The sequence below is a fragment of the Aquarana catesbeiana genome, linkage group LG01 (genome assembly GCF_042186555.1).
Source record: "Aquarana catesbeiana isolate 2022-GZ linkage group LG01, ASM4218655v1, whole genome shotgun sequence".
Classification (NCBI taxonomy): domain Eukaryota; kingdom Metazoa; phylum Chordata; class Amphibia; order Anura; family Ranidae; genus Aquarana; species Aquarana catesbeiana.
Genome location: NC_133324.1, coordinates 256840126 through 256861451, shown reverse-complemented (window position 1 = coordinate 256861451; position 21326 = coordinate 256840126). Strand labels below are relative to the sequence as shown.

At 40.2% G+C, this 21326-nt stretch overlaps 1 protein-coding gene across 1 annotated transcript in view; it reads left to right on the top strand.

Moving 5' to 3' along the window:
- Nucleotides 1-19722, top strand: part of LOC141140649 (transmembrane protein 132D-like) — a 1563515-nt gene extending 1543793 nt beyond the window's left edge. The window contains exons 6-9 of the mRNA XM_073628047.1: nt 166-371; nt 3909-4179; nt 7127-7318; nt 17228-19722. Coding sequence (XP_073484148.1) covers nt 166-371; nt 3909-4179; nt 7127-7318; nt 17228-18403 — 1845 coding nt within the window. The 3' untranslated portion in view covers nt 18404-19722. The remainder of the gene's footprint in view (nt 1-165; nt 372-3908; nt 4180-7126; nt 7319-17227) is intronic.
- Nucleotides 19723-21326: the final 1604 nt, after the last annotated feature.

Genomic DNA, 21326 nt, shown 5'->3' with positions numbered 1-21326 from the left:
GCATGATTCCTTTGCAATTAATAGCATACTGGCATTGAATTATTCCTTACCATGACGTTACAACAGTAGGTTTCTGTCAGGGCTCAGAAATAACATTGTATTGCCCTGTAAACCTCTCTGCAGTTTTACTATACAGTAAGCATGATCTTTTTCTCATGTTTGCAGGTTTCGGAACGATGTGACTATGTCTTTGTAAATGGAAAGGAAATGAAAGGAAAGGTTAATGCCATTGTGAATTTCACGTATCAACATTTTAAAGCCTCACTGGAAATGACAGTATGGGTGCCACGGCTCCCCCTGCTGATAGATGTGTCTGACACAGAATTAAATCAGATCAAAGGTTGGAGGGTTCCTATTATGACAAATAAGAGGTATATATTTTCCTTAACGTATATTAAAGAATTTTAGTAAATTTTGTAATAAGTGCCGATTTACAGTATATTAACATACACAATGTTAAGAGGATACAGTAGCTTCTAGATTTTCATCTAGCTCTCTAGATCTCAAAATAATTTTCTCACTGGAAATTTCATGTTTCACTTTGCCAGTGTTAATTGTGTAAACCTGAATCTGTTTCAAGAATAGTTAGTCAATATTTTAACTTCATTTATATACTCACATATTTAGTTAAAAATTATCAATAATTTATGACTTATTACCTAATTATAGAAAGATTATACAACTGGTATAAATGGTTAAGCTACAGTAAAAGGATGTTTTTCTTGTGCTTTACAGGACACCTTTTTATACTATTATGCCCTGTACACACGGTCGGACATTGATCGGACATTCCGACAACAAAATCCATGGATTTTCTCTGACGGATGTTGGCTCAAACTTGTCTTGCATACACACAGTCACACAAAGTTGTCGGAAAATCCGATCGTTCTAAACTCGGTGACGTAAAACACGTACGTCGGGACTATAAACGGGGCAGTAGCCAATAGCTTTCGTCTCTTAATTTATTCTGAGCATGCGTGGCACTTTGTGCGTCGGATTTGTGTACACACGATCGGAATTTCCGACAACGGATTTTGTTGTCCGAAAATTTTATAGCCTGCTCTCAAACTTTGTGTGTCAGAAATTCCGATGGAAAATGTGTGATGGAGCCCACACATGGTCGGAATTTCCGACAACAAGGTCCCATCACACATTTTCCGTCGGAAAAATCCGACCGTGTGTACAGGGCATAACAATATAATCCAGGAGAGGAATTTTAGTTTGGAAGGAAACTCTGCTGTTTGTCAGAATTATTTTCAAGGCCAAACCCTTAATATACTAACACTTAGAATTACAAAGATTTGCTGACTAAGGTTCATGAATTAAAAAAGGTCAAAAAATCTATTAACTCTAATTATGTCTATTGGAGAATTTATACTAACAAGCATGCTTAACATGTATTTGTCCCCATTGTTGGTCAAAGAGGTCAGCTCAACCTAAATTATTTTGTTAGACAATGGAATGATAAATTAAAGCCGTACTTCAAGTAGATATATTAAACACATTTAAAGCAGTTTTATAATTATGAAAAACAATGTAAATAAAATAAAATTAGTTAAAATGGGACTTTGTCTTTATATCTGCCATTTACAATGATATGTACGGTGGGGCTTGGAAGAAGGGCAGGTCAATAGCCTGAGCTAATTTGCTGTTGCTCCATTTGTATCCAGTCACAAGGTAGATGGAGTGCGTTGATCACACTGTACTGCAGTAAGTTCACCAACTTATGCTGTAAATCTCAAAACTGGATGGACAAAATTGTAAAACCTTTGGCAAGTTTCCATATATGTATTTCAACTTTGTATTAAGCTGCTTGCCTTGAGTTCAGCTATAAACCCCTAAAATGATTGTTGCTTATAGGCTTTTTAACTAGCTGAAGAAGCTGTTGAGACTGTAAGGAAACATTTAAATGAGACAAGACTCTTGACAGATTAACAGAACTCAAGTCACACTAAGTATATTCCTTGCTTGACCTTTCTCTCAACACAACCTATTTCATATACAGGAATAAGACAGGAACATTGCCGTGCTATATGATCACCTGTATCTCAAAGTGTAGATGATCTGTACATGGAAGAGGTGGGGAAGAAAGGCTTAAACCAGGGGTCTCAAACTGGTGGCCCTCCAGCTGTTGCGGAACTACAAGTTCCATCATACCTCTGCCTGAGGGAGTCATCCCTGCAATGTCAGCCTTGCAATGTCTCATGGGACTTGTAGTTTTGCAACAGCTGGAGGGCTGCCAGTTTGAGACCCCTGGCTTAAACTCTTTCAGGGGAATAACACAAGTCATTGGTTCAAGTATGTGGATAATACATAAATCAAGAATAGAAAAAGCTTTTAGTAAACACATAATTTCAAAGAACAAATACATCAACTTTACATAGGAAGAGGCACCAAATAACAAATAACCATTTTTGGACAGTGTGTCACACGTCAACGAGGGGTGACTGCCATTGAGGTCTACACAGACTAGTATCTGATTTGTGACTCCCACCACTGGAACACAAACTGGAGGTTAAAAGAAGATCAGGTTTAGATAGTAACAACAAGCACAGTCTACAGAAATAGAAATCAGACATCTCAAAAGTGCTCAGAAAGTTTGTGGCTGCCCAGGCTGGGTTTTTGCTAAAACATCCACAAGGTCAAGTAAAAACACAGGGCCATCAAATAGAGCAAGAAGCTGAACACCCAGAGTAATATAGTCATTTGTATGTAACTAAAGAATCAGAAAAAAAGTCTAGAAATACACTGAGGCAGACGCTTGTACATCCAAACGTACCAACATCCAAACACAATAAAGTACCTTGGTATATGCAGTGCACTGTAGTGAGGAATTCACAGACTGATACATTGGGGAGATAAAACAATCTCTGAACAAAGGAATGGCCCAACACAGGAGGGCATGTTCTGGACTCAGCAGTTTTCCTACACTTTAGGAAAAGGGACATTTTTATACGGAAAGTGAGGTGCACATTTTTGACAGAGAGGACAGCTGGTTTGCAAGAGGTATGAAAGAGACCATTTACCTCAAACTGGAACCACCATCCCTGATCAGGGGGTGGAGGTCTCTGACACCATTTGTATTCTGCATAGAGTATAACACCATTTTAACATATCTACCCTGGTGATTTGCCAACAATTGCCTTTTTTGGCCATGTAAATTGAGGAATTAACACCTATACAGACTTCCTGACAACACAGATATCATTATTTAATTAGAACAGGGTGCTTTCCGCAACTTTCCAACTACACCCCCCCCCCTTTCTGTTCCTAAATAATAAGCATCTCCTTGAAACCAGAACATTAGGACCAAATAAGTGGTTTGGAGAAGCTACAAAATATTACAGAACAATTTCAGCTAAATGTGACTAACCACTACTAGATTTTCAACATAATTATAATTAACACAATTAACTATTGTGTTCTGCAGAAATTGTGTTTGCAGATCTACATACCATTTACCACAAAACCATGATGGTTACACTCTTTCTCTTGATTTTTATAATATATTTTAACTATTATTTAAAATGTAACCTGTGGAGAGGTAACACGTCTGTTGTAAGAGGTGAAGCGATACATAAAGTGAATGGGAACTGGGTGAAACCAATAATAATAATATCTTACTGCTAAATCCGCCAATATGAGGCGACTCAGCTATCTATTTTCTGCTTATACAAAAAAATACTGTCTTGGAAGGGCTGATTCCTTTAAAAATATGTCCTCACTCTCTGGCTGGTAGTAAAATAGGCATGTGTGTGATGAGATTTGGTGCACTGCACTTGAAATAAAAACTTGCACTTTGGAGATAAACATGTCCCCCCCATTGTGGTGCTCCAAATGATGATATATGATATATGATGTTCTCATAGCCAGAGCTCAACTGTTAAAATGTTTTAATTCCCTTTTAGACCAGCAAGGGACAGTGAAGATGAGGAGGATGATGATAAAAAGGGTAAAGGTTGTACTTTACAATACCAACATGCCTTATTGAGAGTCCTTACACAGTTCATTGCCGAATCTCCTGACGTAGCTGGACAGCTGAATTACCTGCTTGGATCTGATTGGCAGGCGGATATAACTGATCTAATTAGTGAATTTATCCAGATGGATGAACCAAAAGTTCTAAGAATTCAAGGTCAGATACTGATTGGGCAGGAAGCTGGTATGACAACTTTACAGGTAAGAATGGTTTTGGACAGCAATGAGTTATTTAACCATGCTTTATCATGGTTATCCTGGTTTACAAAAAAATTAATTGCTTTAGGTTCATAACTAAACTTTCAGTTTACCTGTCATTTTTCCTTCAAGCTGGACAAAAACTCTGACTCTTCCTTTCTTGGAGAGAAAAATTTGACTCCTTCCCAACACACATTAATGTGAACTTTAATGGTATCCCAGTCTTAGTCTGTAGGGTTCAATATTGAGTTGGCCCACCCTTTGCAACTATACCAGCTTCAACTCTTCTGGGAAGGCTGTCCACAAGGTAGAAGAAAATGAACAGCAGGGCGCTGAGGACAGTATAAAAAAAAAAACACTTTATTAAAATAAGCAGCACCCTTACATTGACATTAGCATGAAACAGCATGGATAGAGAACACCTGAGACCAAGCAGCTGTGATCAGTGCGAGACTGTAGGCATCACTGAGCAAACAGAGACCGAAGATGACAGGGAGCCAGCCAGCTAAAAGTATGGCTATTAGCAGCGGTGTTCTAAGCTGCAGTCGAGGATGACAGCTGTCAAAATGCCTGGTGAATGTTAGGAAAGGGGGTGTACCTGAGCATGGACAGTGAAGTGAAGTGATGGGCTCATAAAGCCAAAATGGCAGGAAGGGGTGGAACATGGGAGGGGAAATTGGGAGAAAGCTGAGCTGCTGCATGGAGCCAGTGGGGCAGGAGAGGGAGGAAAGTGGGAGGGGAGAGAAAAGCACAGGAGACATAGCTGAGCCATTAACCCTTGGCTAGCAGACTGCCAGTATCAGGGAATTCAATGTTACCAATGGAGACAGGGAGCAAATCAAGAAAATACAAAGCAGAAAAAACAAAATAGCTGCACTGCAAATGTAAGGATCAAGAATTACATTACAATATTACCATTCATATTACTAGAGATATATTCATATATGAATAAAAATGGATATAAATATATAATACATAATGATGTATATAAGAATATAAGACAAATATATAATTAAAAAAAATATATTTGTACAGTATCTCACAAAAGTGAGTACACCCCTTACACTTTTGTAAATATTTTATTATATCTTTTCATGTGACAACACTGAAGAAATGACACTTTGCTACAATGTAAAGTAGTGAGTGTACAGCTTGTATAACAGTGTAAATTTGCTGTCCCTCAAAATAACTCAACACACAGCCATTAATGTCTAAACCGCTGGCAACAAAATTGAGTACACTCACTACAAAAAAGGTAATATATTGCAGCTTACCAATTATTAGATGCAGTGTCTGCATTCATTTTAACCTATTGATCCTGCCAAGATCTGTCTGTTATTTATAAATTTCCTTTAACAAACAAAGCTGTCCAGCAAAAGTGGCAGTTATGCCCCGTACACACGGTCGGACTTTGTTCGGACATTCCGACAACAAAATCCTAGGATTTTTTCCGACGGATGTTGGCTCAAACTTGTCTTGCATACACACGGTCACACAAAGTTGTCGGAAAATCCGATCGTTCTAAACGCGGTGACGTAAAACACGTACGTCGGGACTATAAACGGGGCAGTGGCCAATAGCTTTCATCTCTTTATTTATTCTGAGCATGCGTGGCACTTTGTCCGTCGGATTTGTGTACACACGATCGGAAATTCCGACAACGGATTTTGTTGTCGGAAAATTTTATATCCTGCATTTTCCGATGGAAAATGTCCGATGGAGTCCACACACGGTTGGAATTTCTGACAACATGCTTCGATCGGACATTTTACATCGGAAAATCCGACCATGTGTACGGGGCATTAGAGTGTTGAGACAAACCTTTTAACACTGACAGGGGTACTTAGAATGTTCAGCTTTAATTCAGTTATGTAAAACCACCTATGCAAATCCACCTAATGCAGGTTCCTGTGATGGTATGGCAATGATGCTGTACTGTTCCTAAATTAAGAGCACTGTTGCCATTTAGGCTGTACCTGCATGCACTACAATGGGATGAAAGAAAATGTAGAAGGGAGCATGGGTATCAGCCTTGTTACTGCTGATTTACAAGTCTGTAGCACGCCATCCCACACCTGGCCACACTTAGTCCCACCCACTGCTATCTCAGTTGAAAGCACTGCCTCTGTTGCTGAAACCCTCCCACTGTGAAAAGGGGAGGGGGGGTGTTTGAAAGACTAATGAAGGAGGAATTGGTTCAGTCAGGGGGGGTTGTTTACTTTATGAAGCTTGTGCATCACTTAGGCCTGATACACACTACTGACAGCTCAAGAGGAGCCACTGTACTAACAATCCGATGTTAGTACAGCGGCTTCCCCTGCTGCTGCTATTGCGTTCTGACAGGTGGAATGCACTATTGGCTGAGAATGCTGATCGAGAGCCTATCGGCAGACCTTTTTCAACCGGCTTCTGTCGGACCGGCTGCAGTACACGCGGGCCAAATATTGGCCAGTTTCTATTGAACTGGCCAATGCCGCTCGACATTCAGCCCGTGTGTTAGGCTTTAATAATTGAATTTGGTACATGTTTTGACTGTCATACAGGATTCTATAGCTATACTTTAAGTAAAATTCAAAGTTTCATTGAGCTTTTGTGCAGCCTGCAGGACAATGATAGCTAAACGATCCACAATGCAAGTGCAGTTATCATTTAATTGCTTTGCTTCTTATTTCTAAAACCGAACTAGCAGGGTGCTGATTGATTTATGACATTTTAAAATTAGCAGATCCCTTTGGGCTTCTAAATGATTTAAATGACTGTATCTTTTTTTCCCAGATATATTAAGGTTTATTTACGAGGACCTTTCCCTGTCCGGGCACATATAATTTGATTACATGGTATTCTGCAACCTTAAAAATATCTTGCTTCAGTATGATACTTAAAAAGAGTGAATTTCAGTGTTTTACATGCCTGCTATAAAAAGAGAAATTGAAAGTGTGCTTTTCCTTAGATACTGTCCCCTCTTTCGGATGCCATCCTAGCCGAGAAGACGGTGATCGTTGTAGATGAGAAAGTGACAGTCACAGATTTAGGAATTCAGGTAGTGACAGGATTGTCACTATCTCTTCAGCTCAGCCCGGGGAGCAACAGAGCAATCTATGCAACTACCACAGCACATGAGCACTTCAATTCTCCAAAACAGGTATTCAGCTTTAGGATTTACCTTCCCGGATGAATGATGTAAATGTACGTGTTAATGTTTCCCTGTACAGTTGGTAAATGTTACAACACTAAACTCTTGTTAAAATGAACCATGCAGTCAGTGTTGCCAACCAACCAGATTGAAATTTACTGACACAACACCCAAGATCTACTGGCACAGCCAAGTTTTTACTGGCATTTCCAAAAGTTACAAAATTACAGTTTTAAGTGCAAATTTCAGTATTTAACCCTTTCATGGCTAAGCCTATTTCTGACATTTGGTGTTTACAAGTTAAAATCTGTAATTTTTGCTAGAAACTTACTTAGAACCCCCAAACATTATATATTTTTTTAGCAGAGAATCTAGAGAATAAAATGGCGATTGTTGCAATATATCACGCTGTATTTGTGCATCGGTGTTTTAAACGTAACTTTTTGGGAAAAAGAAATTTTCATGAATTTAAAAAAAAACAAAACAGTAAAGTTAGCCCAATTTTTTTATATAATGTGAAAGAGGATGTTATGCCGAGTAAATAGATACCAAACATGTTATGCTTTATAATTTCACGCACTTGTGGAATGGCGACAAACTACGGTACCTAAAAATCTCCATAGGCAACGTTTTTAAAAATGTTTTACGGTTACCAGTTTAGAGTTACAAAGAAGGTCTAGTACTAGAATTATTGCTCTTGCTCTGACGCTCACAGCGATACCTCACATGTGTGATTTGAACACCGTTTACATATGCGGGCACGACTTCCATATGCGTTTTCTTTGCTGCGCGAGCTCGCGGGGACAGGGGCGCTTTAAAAAAAAAAAAATGTTCTTATTTATTTTATTATTTTCATATAATTGAATGGTGTTTTCAAAAAAAAAAAAAAATTGATCATTTTTATTGCTGTCACAAGGAATGTAAATATCCCTTGTGACAGTAATAGGTGGTGACAGGTACTCTGTCTCTAGGCGCTAGCAGTGATGCATCACAGATCGGGACTCCCAGTGGAACGGGAGGCCCGGTAAGAGCGGCGGGAGGCGGCGGGACGGGGGATGTCCCCTCCCACTCCTCCGGTATAACAGCCAAGCGGCTTTTAGCCGCATCGGTTGTTATACCTGGAAAGCCGATCGGCGGCTCTAAAAAACAGTACTGGGATGATGCCTGCCCTCGGAAGCCGAGGCCACACATCTGTGTACGCTCGGCGGGAAGGGGTTAAGCTACAAATAAGTACAATATCCTTGGCTCCCTTGCACCATGACATCACACGACGCGCTCAGACACCACCTCCATCAGACCCGCTTCCCCCGCCGGTACCGCCCGAACACACTGTAGCAGGCACTTGGGTGGTCTCAGCCGGCTCCGGACCCAAGCTGTGCATGCGCAGTTCTGAGCCAAGCGTCACAGCCATATTTTTTTACTGGCAACCTTTTCCTCTTACTGGCATTTACTGGCAGGAGAAAAGTGCCTGTTTTTTACTGGCTGCCAGTAAAAATACTGACGGTTGGCCCCTCTGATGCTGAAATTGTTAAATGCTAGTCTAGGGGGATAGGAATAAGTGGTAATACTTACCTTACTCCTCACTCCTGCAGTCTTCCTCCCGGTTATGCGACTGGTCTAATGAGGCTCCTTCTCTTCTCTGTTTCTCTGGTCACTGGTTCTCTGACATCATGACACAGTGGGATCACTAGGGCTGGTGTCACCCCCACCCCCCAATAACTTTTTTTCATATAACACTGCATGGAATGGCATTACTAGTGCCGTTAACAACTACCAACTAGTAAATTTGAATAACAACATCATATGAAAATAATAGAGCTCAAAGTTCAAACTTTTAAAGAACTACTGTATGTGTGGCGTGACAGCAGAAGCACCCCTGCAGGGCGCTGGGCAGACTAGTTTTGGGCTGGCAGCGTGCGGTCACAGTGCACATCCCTATCCGGCCCCTGCAAATAATGTGGTCAGTGCCAGTGTCACCATCGCAGATGGATATCACTTCCTACTTGGTGGTGTCACCCCCCCTCCCTCCTGCACCCCTATAGCGACGTCACTGTCATGACATACAATGCAGGACCAGTGAGGAGTGCCAACAACCAGGGGGGACAATGAATAAGGTAAGTAATTGTGTTTATTCCTGACTAAATGACTATTTAACCTTTAAAGTGCTAGGTGGGACTACATGGTTAATTTTTAAAGCTCAGCTTTAAAGGTAAAACATGAGGCTGATTCATCACTAAAATAAAATTAGCAAACAATTGAATTTGCTACCCATAGCATTTAGAAGTCTTGTTTATCTTTAACATGAAAGCTGAAACGTAATTGTTTGCTAGGGGAAATAGCTCCAGTTTAGCACTTTCTCTGGTTTTGGCAAATCTGCTCTAATGTGTTTCAAGCATACTTTCAATGCAATTTTTTTTCACTTAGATGAGTGCTATAGAAATTACAGAGTTAAATGTCTCATCAACTAGGCAGTACTAGATAGCAACTACACACAGGTTACTGCACATTAATGTCCTTTTTACCATGTTATTGACAAGTATACTAGTACATAAGGGCAGTAGATATAAACCCGAACCTCTGAGAGAATGCTAACACAATTGGGCCTAATGTGTAAATCTCTTATAGCACACTGAACAACTAGTCAGTAATCAGATTTCACTGAATTTGTTACAGTAAGCTGAATTTTGATTGGTTACTTGACCTTTAAAGTGGTCGTAAACCCTTACAATCCACTTTTTGCTACAGGTAAGCCTATAATAAGGCTTATCTGTAGGTACCCTGGATATCTCCTAAACCTGCACGGTTTAGGCGATACCCCCTGTATCTGCATGTGCCGACATCATCGGCACATGCACACTGAAGCAATGGCACTTGGGCACTCCTGCGCACATGCGCCAGAGTGATGGCATCAGGGCTCCGGCCAATGATAGCACCAGAGCCGCAATACCCGGAAGTAACTCCGGGGAGAAATGTTGCTGGCCGGTGCTGTGTACGGGCACCACAGCGAGGACTTCGATCTCAGGTGAGTATTACATAATGAGCTAGTATGCATAGCATACTAGCTCATTATGCCTTTGTCTTGCAGGTCTTTTTTTTTTTCATGTGGGTTTACAACCACTTTAAAGCCCTGGAAATCTAAAAATGTTCCCTAACAGTGGGGCTACACCTGCACTGCAAGAATGAACTGCTCATTTATTCTAGGGGAGAGCAAAAGCATTTTGCTTCTGAATCCTCCACTCCCCTGGCAAACGGCACTCACCAATGCTCTGGTGGTGACTGTCCCTCGCCATCCTCGTGTCCAGTGCAGGACTATGGACCCTACTTCAGTCTTGATAACATTAGGACTTTAGACTGCTGAAACATGGGAAGAAGACACTGCGGGGACAGGTTTAGCAGTGTGGAGGAGTGGAGGATTAGGTAAGTAAATCTACTTTTCCATGCCTCCTAGACCTAAATGAGCAGTTAATAGTTTAGCATAGCCAAACTGCTTTAGCAATAAGTTTGTATTAGGCATATACAGTGGGGACGGAAAGTATTCAGACCCCCTTAAATTTTTCACACTTTGTTATATTGCAGACATTTTCTAAAATCATTTAAGTTCTTTTTTTTTCCTCATTAATGTACACACAGCACCCCATATTGACAGAAAAACACAGAATTGTTGACATTTTTGCAGATTTATTAAAAAAGAAAAATTGAAATATCACATGGTCGTAAGTGTTCAGACTCTTTGCTCTAAAGTTAGTAAAAGCACCCTTTTGATCTAATACAGCCATGAGTCTTTTTGGGAAAGATGCAACAAGTTTTTCACACCTGGATTTGGGGATCCTCTGCCATTCCTCCTTGCAGATCCTCTCCAGTTCTGTCAGGTTGGATGGTAAACGTTGGTGGACAACCATTTTTAGGTCTCTCCAGAGATGCTCAATAGGGTTTAAGTCAGGGCTCTGGCTGGGCCATTCAAGAACAGTCACGGAGTTGTTGTGAAGCCACTCCTTCGTTATTTTAGCTGTGTGCTTAGGGTCACTGTCTTGTTGGAAGGTAAACCTTTAGCCCAGTCTGAGGTCCTGAGCACTCTGGAGAAGGTTTTCATCCAGGATATCCCTGTACTTGGCCGCATTCATCTTTTTCTCGATTGCAACCAGTCGCCCTGTCCCTGCAGTTGAAAAACACCCCCACAGCATGATTCTGCCACCACCATGCTTCACTGTTGGGACTGTATTGGACAGGCGATGATCAGTGCCTGGTTTTCTCCACACATATCGCTTAGAATTAAGGCCAAAAAGTTCTATCTTGGTCTCATCAGACCAGAGAATCTTATTTTCATCATCTTCGAGTCCTTCAGGTGTTTTTAGCAAACTCCGCTTCTGTCGGGCCACTCTGCCATAAAGCCCCGACTGGTGGAGGGCTGCAATGATGGTTGACTTCCTACAACTTTCTCCCATCTCCTGATTGCATCTCTGGAGCTCAGCCACAGTGATCTTTGGGTTCTTCTTTACCTCTCTCACCAAGGCTCTTCTCCCCCAGATAGCTCAGTTTGGCCAGACGGCCAGCTCTAGGAAGGGTTCTGGTCATCTCAAACGTCTTCCACTTAAGGATTATGGAGGCCACTGTGCTCTTAGGAACCTTAAATGCAGCAGAAATATTGTTTTAACCTTGGCCAGATTTGTGCCTTGCCACAATTCTGTCTCTGATCTCTTCAGGCAGTTCCTTTGACCTCATGATTCTCCTTTGCTCTGACATGCACTGTGAGCTGTAAGGTCTTATATAGACAGGTGTGTGGCTTTCCTAATCAAGTCCAATCAGTATAATCAAACACAGCTGGACTCAAATGAAGGTGTAGAACCATATCAAGGATGATCAGAAGAAATGGACAGCACCTGAGTTAAATATATGAGTGTCACAGCAAAGGGTCTGAATACTTAGGACCATGTGATATTTCAGTTTTTCTTTTTTAATAAATCTGCAAAAATGTCAACAATTCTGTGTTTTTCTGTCAATATGGGGTGCTGTGTGTACATTAATGAGGAAAAAAAAATAACTTAAATGATTTTAGCAAATGGCTGCAATATAACAAAGAGTGAAAAATTTAAGGTGGTCTGAATACTTTCTGTCCCCACTGTACATACAATTATACAGGTACAGGTACAAATAACCAAGTATGTCATCTAACATCAATGTTAGATGTTGCATGTGTTAGATAACATACTTGGTTATCTGTACCTGTTGTATAATTGTATGTACAGTGGTACCTTGGATTACAAGCATAATTTGTTGCAGAAAAATGCTTGTAATCCAAAGCACTCATTATTTCAAAGCAAGTTTCCCCATAGGAGTCAATAGAAACTCAGATAATTTGTTTTCCACAACGATTTCTATTGTATGCAGTACAGCATTTGGACAGAGGTGGGGGGGTGCCAGAGACACTCAGAGCTGCTCTGATGCACTCAGAGACACTCGTAGAGGCTCGGAGACACTCGGGAATGGAGTGTTTCCGAGTGTCTCCGAGCAGCTCCGAGTGTCACCGGAGCCCCCGCACCTCTGGCTAAATACGGTACTGCACACCCCAGAGGCTTGAATCCTGCTCGTCTTAACAGTTTCAACTCTTCTGGGAAGGCTGTCCACAAGGTTTAGGAGTGCGTCTATGGAAATGTTTGATCATTCTTCTAGAAGCACAAATGTGAGGTCAGGCAATGATGTTGGATGAGAACTGGCTCGCAGTTTCCATTGTAATTCATCCTAAAGGTGTTCTATCAGGTTGATGTCAGGACTCTGTGCAGGCCAGTTCCTCCACCACAAACTCGCTCATATCATTTGGTGGAGGGCGGATTATGGTGTGAGGTTGTTTTTCAGGGGTTGAGCTTGGCCCCTTAGTTCCAGTGAAGGGAACTCTTAGGGAGCCGGTATACCAAGACGTATTGGACAATTTCATGCTCCCAACTTTGTGGAAACAGTTTGGGGATGGCCGCTTAATGGTCCAACATGACTGTGCACCAGTGCACAAAGCAAGTTCCATAAAGACATGGATGAGCCAGTTTGGTTTGGATAAACTTGACTGGCCTGCACTGAGAACACCTTTGGAATGAATTAGAGGGGAGACTGCGAGCCAGGCCTTCTCGTCCAACATCAGTGCCTGACCTCACAAATGCGCTTCTGGAAGAATGGTCAAACAATCCCATAGACACACTCTTATACCTTGTGTACAGCCTTCCCAGAAGAGTTGAAGCTGTTCTAACTGCAATGGGTGGGCCAACTCAACCTTACGGACTAATACTGGGATGCCTAAAGTTCATGTACATGTAAAGGCAGGCGTCTCAATACTTTTGACAATACCGTGTATATGTGGAGAGGTTTAAGCACCCTAAATAATAATATATTGTTGGTTGCTGAATAGTGTAGTTAGGAGTGGTCTGCAGATCTTTATTGCTAATTAAATGTGCAGTTAACCCTTGCTGTGCAGGTGCAGGCCTGCTGCAAGGGAGAATTTTTGAGTTTCAGCTGTACTAGCTTTGCTTTTTCTTGCCTTTCTGAAAATCCATGAGTGATCTCTTCATCACTCCAAATGACTGCTGGTTTCAGCAGGAATTTTGGGGCATACTGACAATCAGTGTCTTCGGGCTGTCTGAATAGAAACAAATACCTGTAAAAGACACTGCTTGTATAGCATAACTTCACTTTTTTATTTTATTAGTTTGGATACATGATGTCTACAAAAAGAAAATGGAATTCTGGACAACCTACAAAATGTGGTTACTATATAGTTGAAGTAAATGTAATGCCAATTTTTACATGTTTTTGGCCAGGACAGCTCAAATAGCTCTTTAGTCACACCAACTTGTGATTTACTTTGCATATTACAATTTGATGCAATAGTGGCCACCCCATTATTTCTACATGCTCATTATTGCACAAAATATATAGACAAGGGGCACACCTCCAGCATACCTCCAATTACATAGACAATGAAAAATGTGTATACAAAAATGATTGCTTAAACATAGTATAGTACAACACTTTTGGTAGTTAAATAAAACATTTTGTATAGTGGTCTATACCTCTGACCAAAATGGAGGATGATGAAGAAGAAAAGAGGAGCAGTGGAATTTAGTTCCAGAAAGAGGGACAGTCCTTCTAAATGAGGGGCAGTTGGGAGTTATGGGCATTATAAATATAAACAGTGCAGCGCTAAAACATGAAGATACGAAATCATTGATGACAGTGAATCATGAAATAAAGAAAAATAAATCGCACAATAAGATACCGTATTTATCGGTGTATAACACGCACCGGCGTATAACACGCACCCCAATTTAGGAGGGAATTTTAAGGAAAAAAAAACTTTTAGGAGGGAAGTTGAAGGGAAAAAAACTTACATTTAAATGCCCATCATTGCAGCCTTCTCAGTGCAGCCATGTCAGTGCAGCCTTCCCCAGTGCAGCCTTGCCCCAGTGCAGCCTTGCCCCAGTGATCCCTGCCATTCTGGGCTTCAAAATCGCCGACCGCAATTTGAAAATGGCGCCGCCGGCGCGGAAATACACAGAGCCGGTCCTCGGCTCTTCCCGGCGGCTCTCGTTCACTTTCGGCTCCACTCGTAGTCCCGAGCGGAGCTATCCGAACCTAGCCGAGTAGGTTCGGATAGCTCCGCTCGGGACTACGAGTGTAGCCGAAAGTGAACGAGAACCGCCGGGAAGAGCCGAGGACCGGCTCTGTGTATTTCGGCGCCAGCGGCGCCATTTTCAAATCGTGGTCGGCGATTTTGAAAATGTGACAGCTCGGGATCGCAGGGGATCGGCGTATAACACGCACCTGCAATTTTCCCCTGATTTTAAGGGGAAAAAAGTGCGTGTTATACGCCGATAAATACGGTAACTGTTATGTAGTTCATATAGGTGAGTCCATAAACTTTGTGATTACAAGTGATGATGATCAATCACCCAAATACAAAAAAAAGAATCACCGTTGTGAAAGACTTCTGCCACCAAATGTGATATAAGGAGGCATACTGGAACTTATGGACCCTATGCAGCTTATACTAAATGGGTCAAACAGGCAGTGGTGTGTCAACACCTAGGTATGGATGGTTTGCTGTAATCTTCTCCAATAGAACTTATGACATTTAGGAGGGGTTTCTCAACAGCCACTGGAACCAGTATAATAAGGCACTTTAGAGTCAGAACCAGAATCCTCGCATCAGTACTCCATTAGGACATCAACATAGCATAAAACCATATACAAAATGTATTTAAAAAAAAAAAGGAAGGTAAAACACTCACATTTTAGTAAATATCAAAAGGCATTGATTGAATAATGCATAAGGATCAAGTTATAATGGCAAAGGCAGGACAACAGACCCGACAGGTTTCGTCTCAGTCAGACATCATCTGGGGTGTCAGATGATGACACCCCAGATGATGTCTGACTGAGATGAAACGCATTGATCTGTTGTTTTTAATACAAATTTTGTATACGGTTTTACCCCGGAAACCCCTCCTAAATGTCATAAGTCCTATTGGAGAAGATTACAGCAAACCATCCATACCTAGGTGTTGATACACCACTGCCTGTTTGACCCATTTAGTATAAGCTGAATAGGGTCCATAAATTCCGGTAAGCCTCGTTATATCACATTTGGTGGAAGAAGTCTTTCACGGCGGTGATTCTACTTTTTGTATTTGGGTGATTGATCATCATCACTTGGAATCACAAAGTTTATGGACTCACCTGTATGAACTCCATAAGAGTTATCTTATTGTGACATTTATTTTTCATATTTTATTTTTTCACATTTTTCTTTATTTCATGATTCACTATCATCAATGATTTTACATTTTCATGTTTTAGCGCTGCACTGTTGATATTTTAATTTTTTTGCACAAGTTGTCCCCTGTAGTGCTGGCTGCTTCGTTATATACTCTGAACACTAAGCACAGTTTTTACACCATTTACCAGTTATGGGTATTAAACAAACGCATATATGCTGATATTTTAGTTTACCAGAACTCTTTGCTGGTGTTATCCTATAAAGTGAATTTGTCACATGTGAAGAAGGATCATGGTGGTTTTGTCATTACTGTTTATATCACTGACGCATTGCCTGGACACGGCTCTTTATTATTTAAAAAGGATAAAACATAGTGAATGTAATTTCACATTATAACATTGATCCAGACACTAACAGATTCATTGGAAACATGCTGTATTATTTACTTTGTGGACTGCTTCTTGTGCAATCACACTTTTATATGGAACAGATACCCCTGAAGGTGCATTCTCTGTATATTCCAATGTAATGTAGTTTTTTAAAAACATGTAAATGAAGAATGCACTTCAAAGAAGAGAAGCAGGAACCTAAGGTCACAAGAATGTCTTGAGTGTACACATTGGGAAAATCTCCCCAATTGGGATAATTAAGCAATAAAAAGCCAACAAAAGTTTTAACACTTTTCTCCTTTAACAAGAACTAAATGTGTTGCACTTAAAATATAGACGTGAAGTTAAAGTGGGAGCAGAGGTAGCAAAATTCATGATTATATGAGGGTTACATACAGAATGTCATAATTTCTTTAGAGTAACCAGGAAAAAGAAAAAAAATCTTTAAATTAAGACAGTCTAGAAATATGTAATTCTTTTTTAATTTAAATATACAACTGCCATCATTTAGGTTATCTTTTAATAATGTATTCTGACAGTCACTTTATTATTCCGCTGTTAAATTTGAATCCATTTCACCCTGGGGACCCATTGTCTTTATAGAACCACGGAGAAAGAAAACACATTTTATTGCCAGGAATCTTAAACTAGTGTTTTTATGTCTAAGGAATGAATGTGTGCCCTTCACCTCCTAGTTTATATTTTATTATAGTATTAAATGTTGTTTTATGCTGTTTGCTGAGCTTACTTTTTCTTTGGTTTTGCATACAGGAAGTAGAAATCAGTTGCTGGATCCAGTTTAGCGATGGTACAGTGACTCCTTTAGAATTTTACGATCCTAAAGACTTTTCATTAAGTGTGACGTCATTGGATGAAAAGGTTTTCACTGTTTCACAAGATGCCAAATCAAAATGGCCTATTTTCTCAACCATTGCAGAAGGCCAGGGAGCACTGGTCAAGGTAGAACTCATGATAAGTGAGCTTTGTCAAAAGTCAAAACGAAAGAGCATCCTCACTATTGGTTTTGGACACATAAAAGTCAAATTTGGGCAGGACACTAAAAATGACAGCAGAAATGTACATTATAGGGATCGCTTTGAAACCCACTACATTGGCAGAAGACAGAAGATTTCACTTGAAGGTTTGAGACCTGATGGTGCATATTTTGGCACGCCATCAATGGAAAGAGATGTTATGGTCATGAACAGGGCTACAACTGACAGAAGTCAACTCAACAAAAAAAGAGAACGGGATAGCCTTTTGGATGATGACAGTCAACTCTCCAATGTCCCCATGGATTTTACCAGTTTTCCTGTACAGGTTGATGTACCAAGTAATAATGGAGATACAGAGGAAAATGATCTTGTGCAAAATACACGAGGTCTAAGTGATCTGGAAATTGGAATGTATGCATTGTTGGGTGTCTTTTGCCTGGCCATACTTGTCTTCCTTATAAATTGTGTGACATTTGCATTGAAGTATAGGCACAAACAGGTCCCAGTAGATGAGCAAGAAACAATGACCCATGCACATGACTGGGTTGGTCTTACAAATCGGACAGAAATTTTGGAAAACAATATTAACTTTCCTTTGCAGCCAGAAGAATGCATAACAGCAGTAGACAGAGGAGTTAATGTTACAGAAAGCAAATACCTTCTTACTTCAAACCCACCCAAAACTGTTAATGGACAGACATATAGATCTGCAGAGACATCATTCAATGAAGTTAAGGAACAAAGGGGGGAGTCTGCTGCCTCACCTACCTCCAAAAGGAAACGTGTAAAATTTACCACGTTTAGTAATATCCCTTCTGAAGATGGATGCCCTAACATCAACCCCATGTTAGTGAACAATGAGGATGATATAAAATGGGTATGCCAAGACTTAGACATGGGAGATTGCAAAGAGCTTAGAAACTATATGGAAAGATTACATGAAAATGTATGAACACAGACAAGACTATTAAGGTGATGAAACTTACTTGGAGTCCTTAAAAGACAGTTTTTTTTCAACCACTATCTTGCTCCACAGTTACTATATAAGATGGAATGATGGATTCATGCACAAACTTTTTTTATATAGACTTGTACAGGGTAGAAAACATCTAATGTAATGCAAATTCTGGTTAAAATAAACAGTTATGTATTGTATGTAATGTGTCACGCATATAGTGGATATAGCAATGATTACAAATAATGGGGAGTATACTATTTAATACTTACATAAAGAGAGAATGCAAAAGAATGCAGAGTCAACCAGATTCCCTACATTGTACATTTAGGCTTGTTAAATACATGAGAATAAAGTGCATTGATTATGTGCAAAACGCGATAACCAAAATTAGCCAATCAGAATTTATCCTCATTGATCTGGCTACAGTAAGTGGAAAACTTAATGAATGCTGTGATTTACTGTATGTTGCCCATAGCCATTTGCACTTTGCACTGCCTAATTACATCATTTTAAGTGTATATTCATTAGTTCTTGGACAGAAAGCATGATGAAAACACAGGGTATTACCTATCAGGAAGACAATTAGCATTTAATCTGTGATTGTATATTAGGAATTGCATACAAGAAGGTTCTCACCCATTTTCCTCGTCTAGTATTGCTACCTTATAAGCAGAAGAAAGAATGCATTGATTCATCAGGACCAAAATTGTTGCAATGTCTCATACACTGCCAGGAGATAATGCATTGACCTGGACCTGCATGTCTGCCTTTCTTTCTCTGGTATTTAAAGGAGTTTTGCAGAGAATTAAAGCTTAACATCAAAGAAAGGAAGAAGCAGCACCAGAAATTCTCTTTCAATAAAAAGGGATGTGTTTGTGAACCTAGGGGAGAATCTTTTAGAGAAGGTAAATTGTCTTCATAAAAATACAAGGTTCACTAAACGTAGTATCTGAAAACAGAATATAATTTGTATACATGTACATAACTTGTTATTTATGTTTTCCGTTAAAATGATGAAGATCATGAAATGTTCTGTACCTAAATGTGTTCTTTTTCTGAATTTTCACCACTAATATCAACAGAATGCACATGTGAAGAAGGGAATGGTAGTGCTTTCTTGGAAAGGACAGGAGACCTTTCTTTAAAAGAATCTTGTCAGAATAGAAATATGGGAATGGGAGTTCCAGTACAGTTCAGAACACCTCCTTCTCCTATAATTACCTGTTCTATTCTGATGGCCTACATGATAGCCATCGAAAGCATTTTTTTTTGCAATACGCAAACAGGTAAAATATAAAATTGTTAATATGTACGCCTGCACACGTCTTGGAATGAAAGAAACCTGCATACACCAAATCATGACTGGTTCACAATAAAATATATTTGAATACACGGTAATCATGAGATGGGGAGGTAAGGGGAGGGGGTGCTTGGGGTTGAAAGCCATGAAAAAAAAAACACCAAATTCTAGTATTATTTTTGTGTTACAGAATAAAGCATTAACAAAGACTTGTTGGTTTCTAGAAACAACAGTAATAGCCTGTCTTTCTAGTGACTTCTGATATATTAGCTAAGCCTTTCAGAGTTCTGAATTACAAAAAGAACCCTTTCTTGAAAAAGTCAGGTCCCCATCATTTCATAGAATAGAATCATGATTACAGCTTATTTTACATTCAATATAACTATGGTTACTTGAAGCAGAACTTCAGTAATTTATTCAACTTTCCATATATTAAATCTTCTGCCCTTGTTGTTTTAACTTGGATAGTAAAACATTATTTTTTCTGCCAGTAAATACCTAATACAACCCAATTCCTGTTTCTTGTCTGGCAATAAGCCTAGGCTTATGACATCATGCACAGCTCTCTCTCTCTCAATCTCGTGAGAGTTTCCCAGGAAGAGAGTTGGGGTGAGTCAAAAGAGGGCCAATGAGAGCTGCAGAGCTGGAGGTGTGCCTCTGTGTCTCTGTGTAAATGCAGGAAGTGAACAGGCAGCAGCATCAGCTGCCCACAGTTAAAATTGATGCAGCCAGACTTAGTGGAGGGAGATTTCTGCAGCATTTTTGGCAAGTACAGAATCACAGTATATATAAAATAATATGCAAAGAGGTTGGAGGTAAGCTTCAGAATGGCAAAGATGTTTTTATTACAAATTATATGAGCAGACTGCAGTTCCAGCAGTCTTTAAAGCAGAACTAAATGCACTATTCTCACCTCCACTCGAATGGTCCGAAGTCTGCAAGTGGTCCCTCCCAGTGACAGTATTCAGGCATTTTTATTGGCTGACAAAGGATGACCTAACTCCTGTGCATGCGCAGTCATCCTGGCACACTGGAACTATGTGCATAGCCAAGATTATATTTAGTAGAAAACCATGAACAGGCAAGTGGGTGTATTTTTTAAATTTATTATTATTATTATTATAAATGTGCAGCACTTAATAACTTAGGCCCCTTTCACATGGGGCTTTACATTTTGACGGACTCCGCTTGCTCAGCAGGGATGAATCCATTGATCTCCGCTGAGCAGGTGGATGACAGGTCCGTCTCTGCTCACTGTGGAAAGACGGACCTGTCAGAGCCCCGCTGTCCTCTATGGGAGATCTGTCTGTCCGTTTTCATCTGATCCGCATGGAAAATACTGTATCCAACCACCTAGATTTGGCAGATCGGATAGTGCTGGATGTCAGCAGACATGTCACAGCTGACATCTGCAGCTCCATGGAGGTGCATGGAGTGTCCAATCAGGTCCACCTGAAAAACGGACAGGCGGACCTGATCAGACAGCATGTGTGAAAGGGCCCCCTAGTGATAGGTGATCAAACTCAAAACATTACAAATTAAAAATCAAATATCAATGTATCAAATAGTGAATAAAGTTTAATTTGTGCCACTCTTTCTTGAAAAACAACATCAATG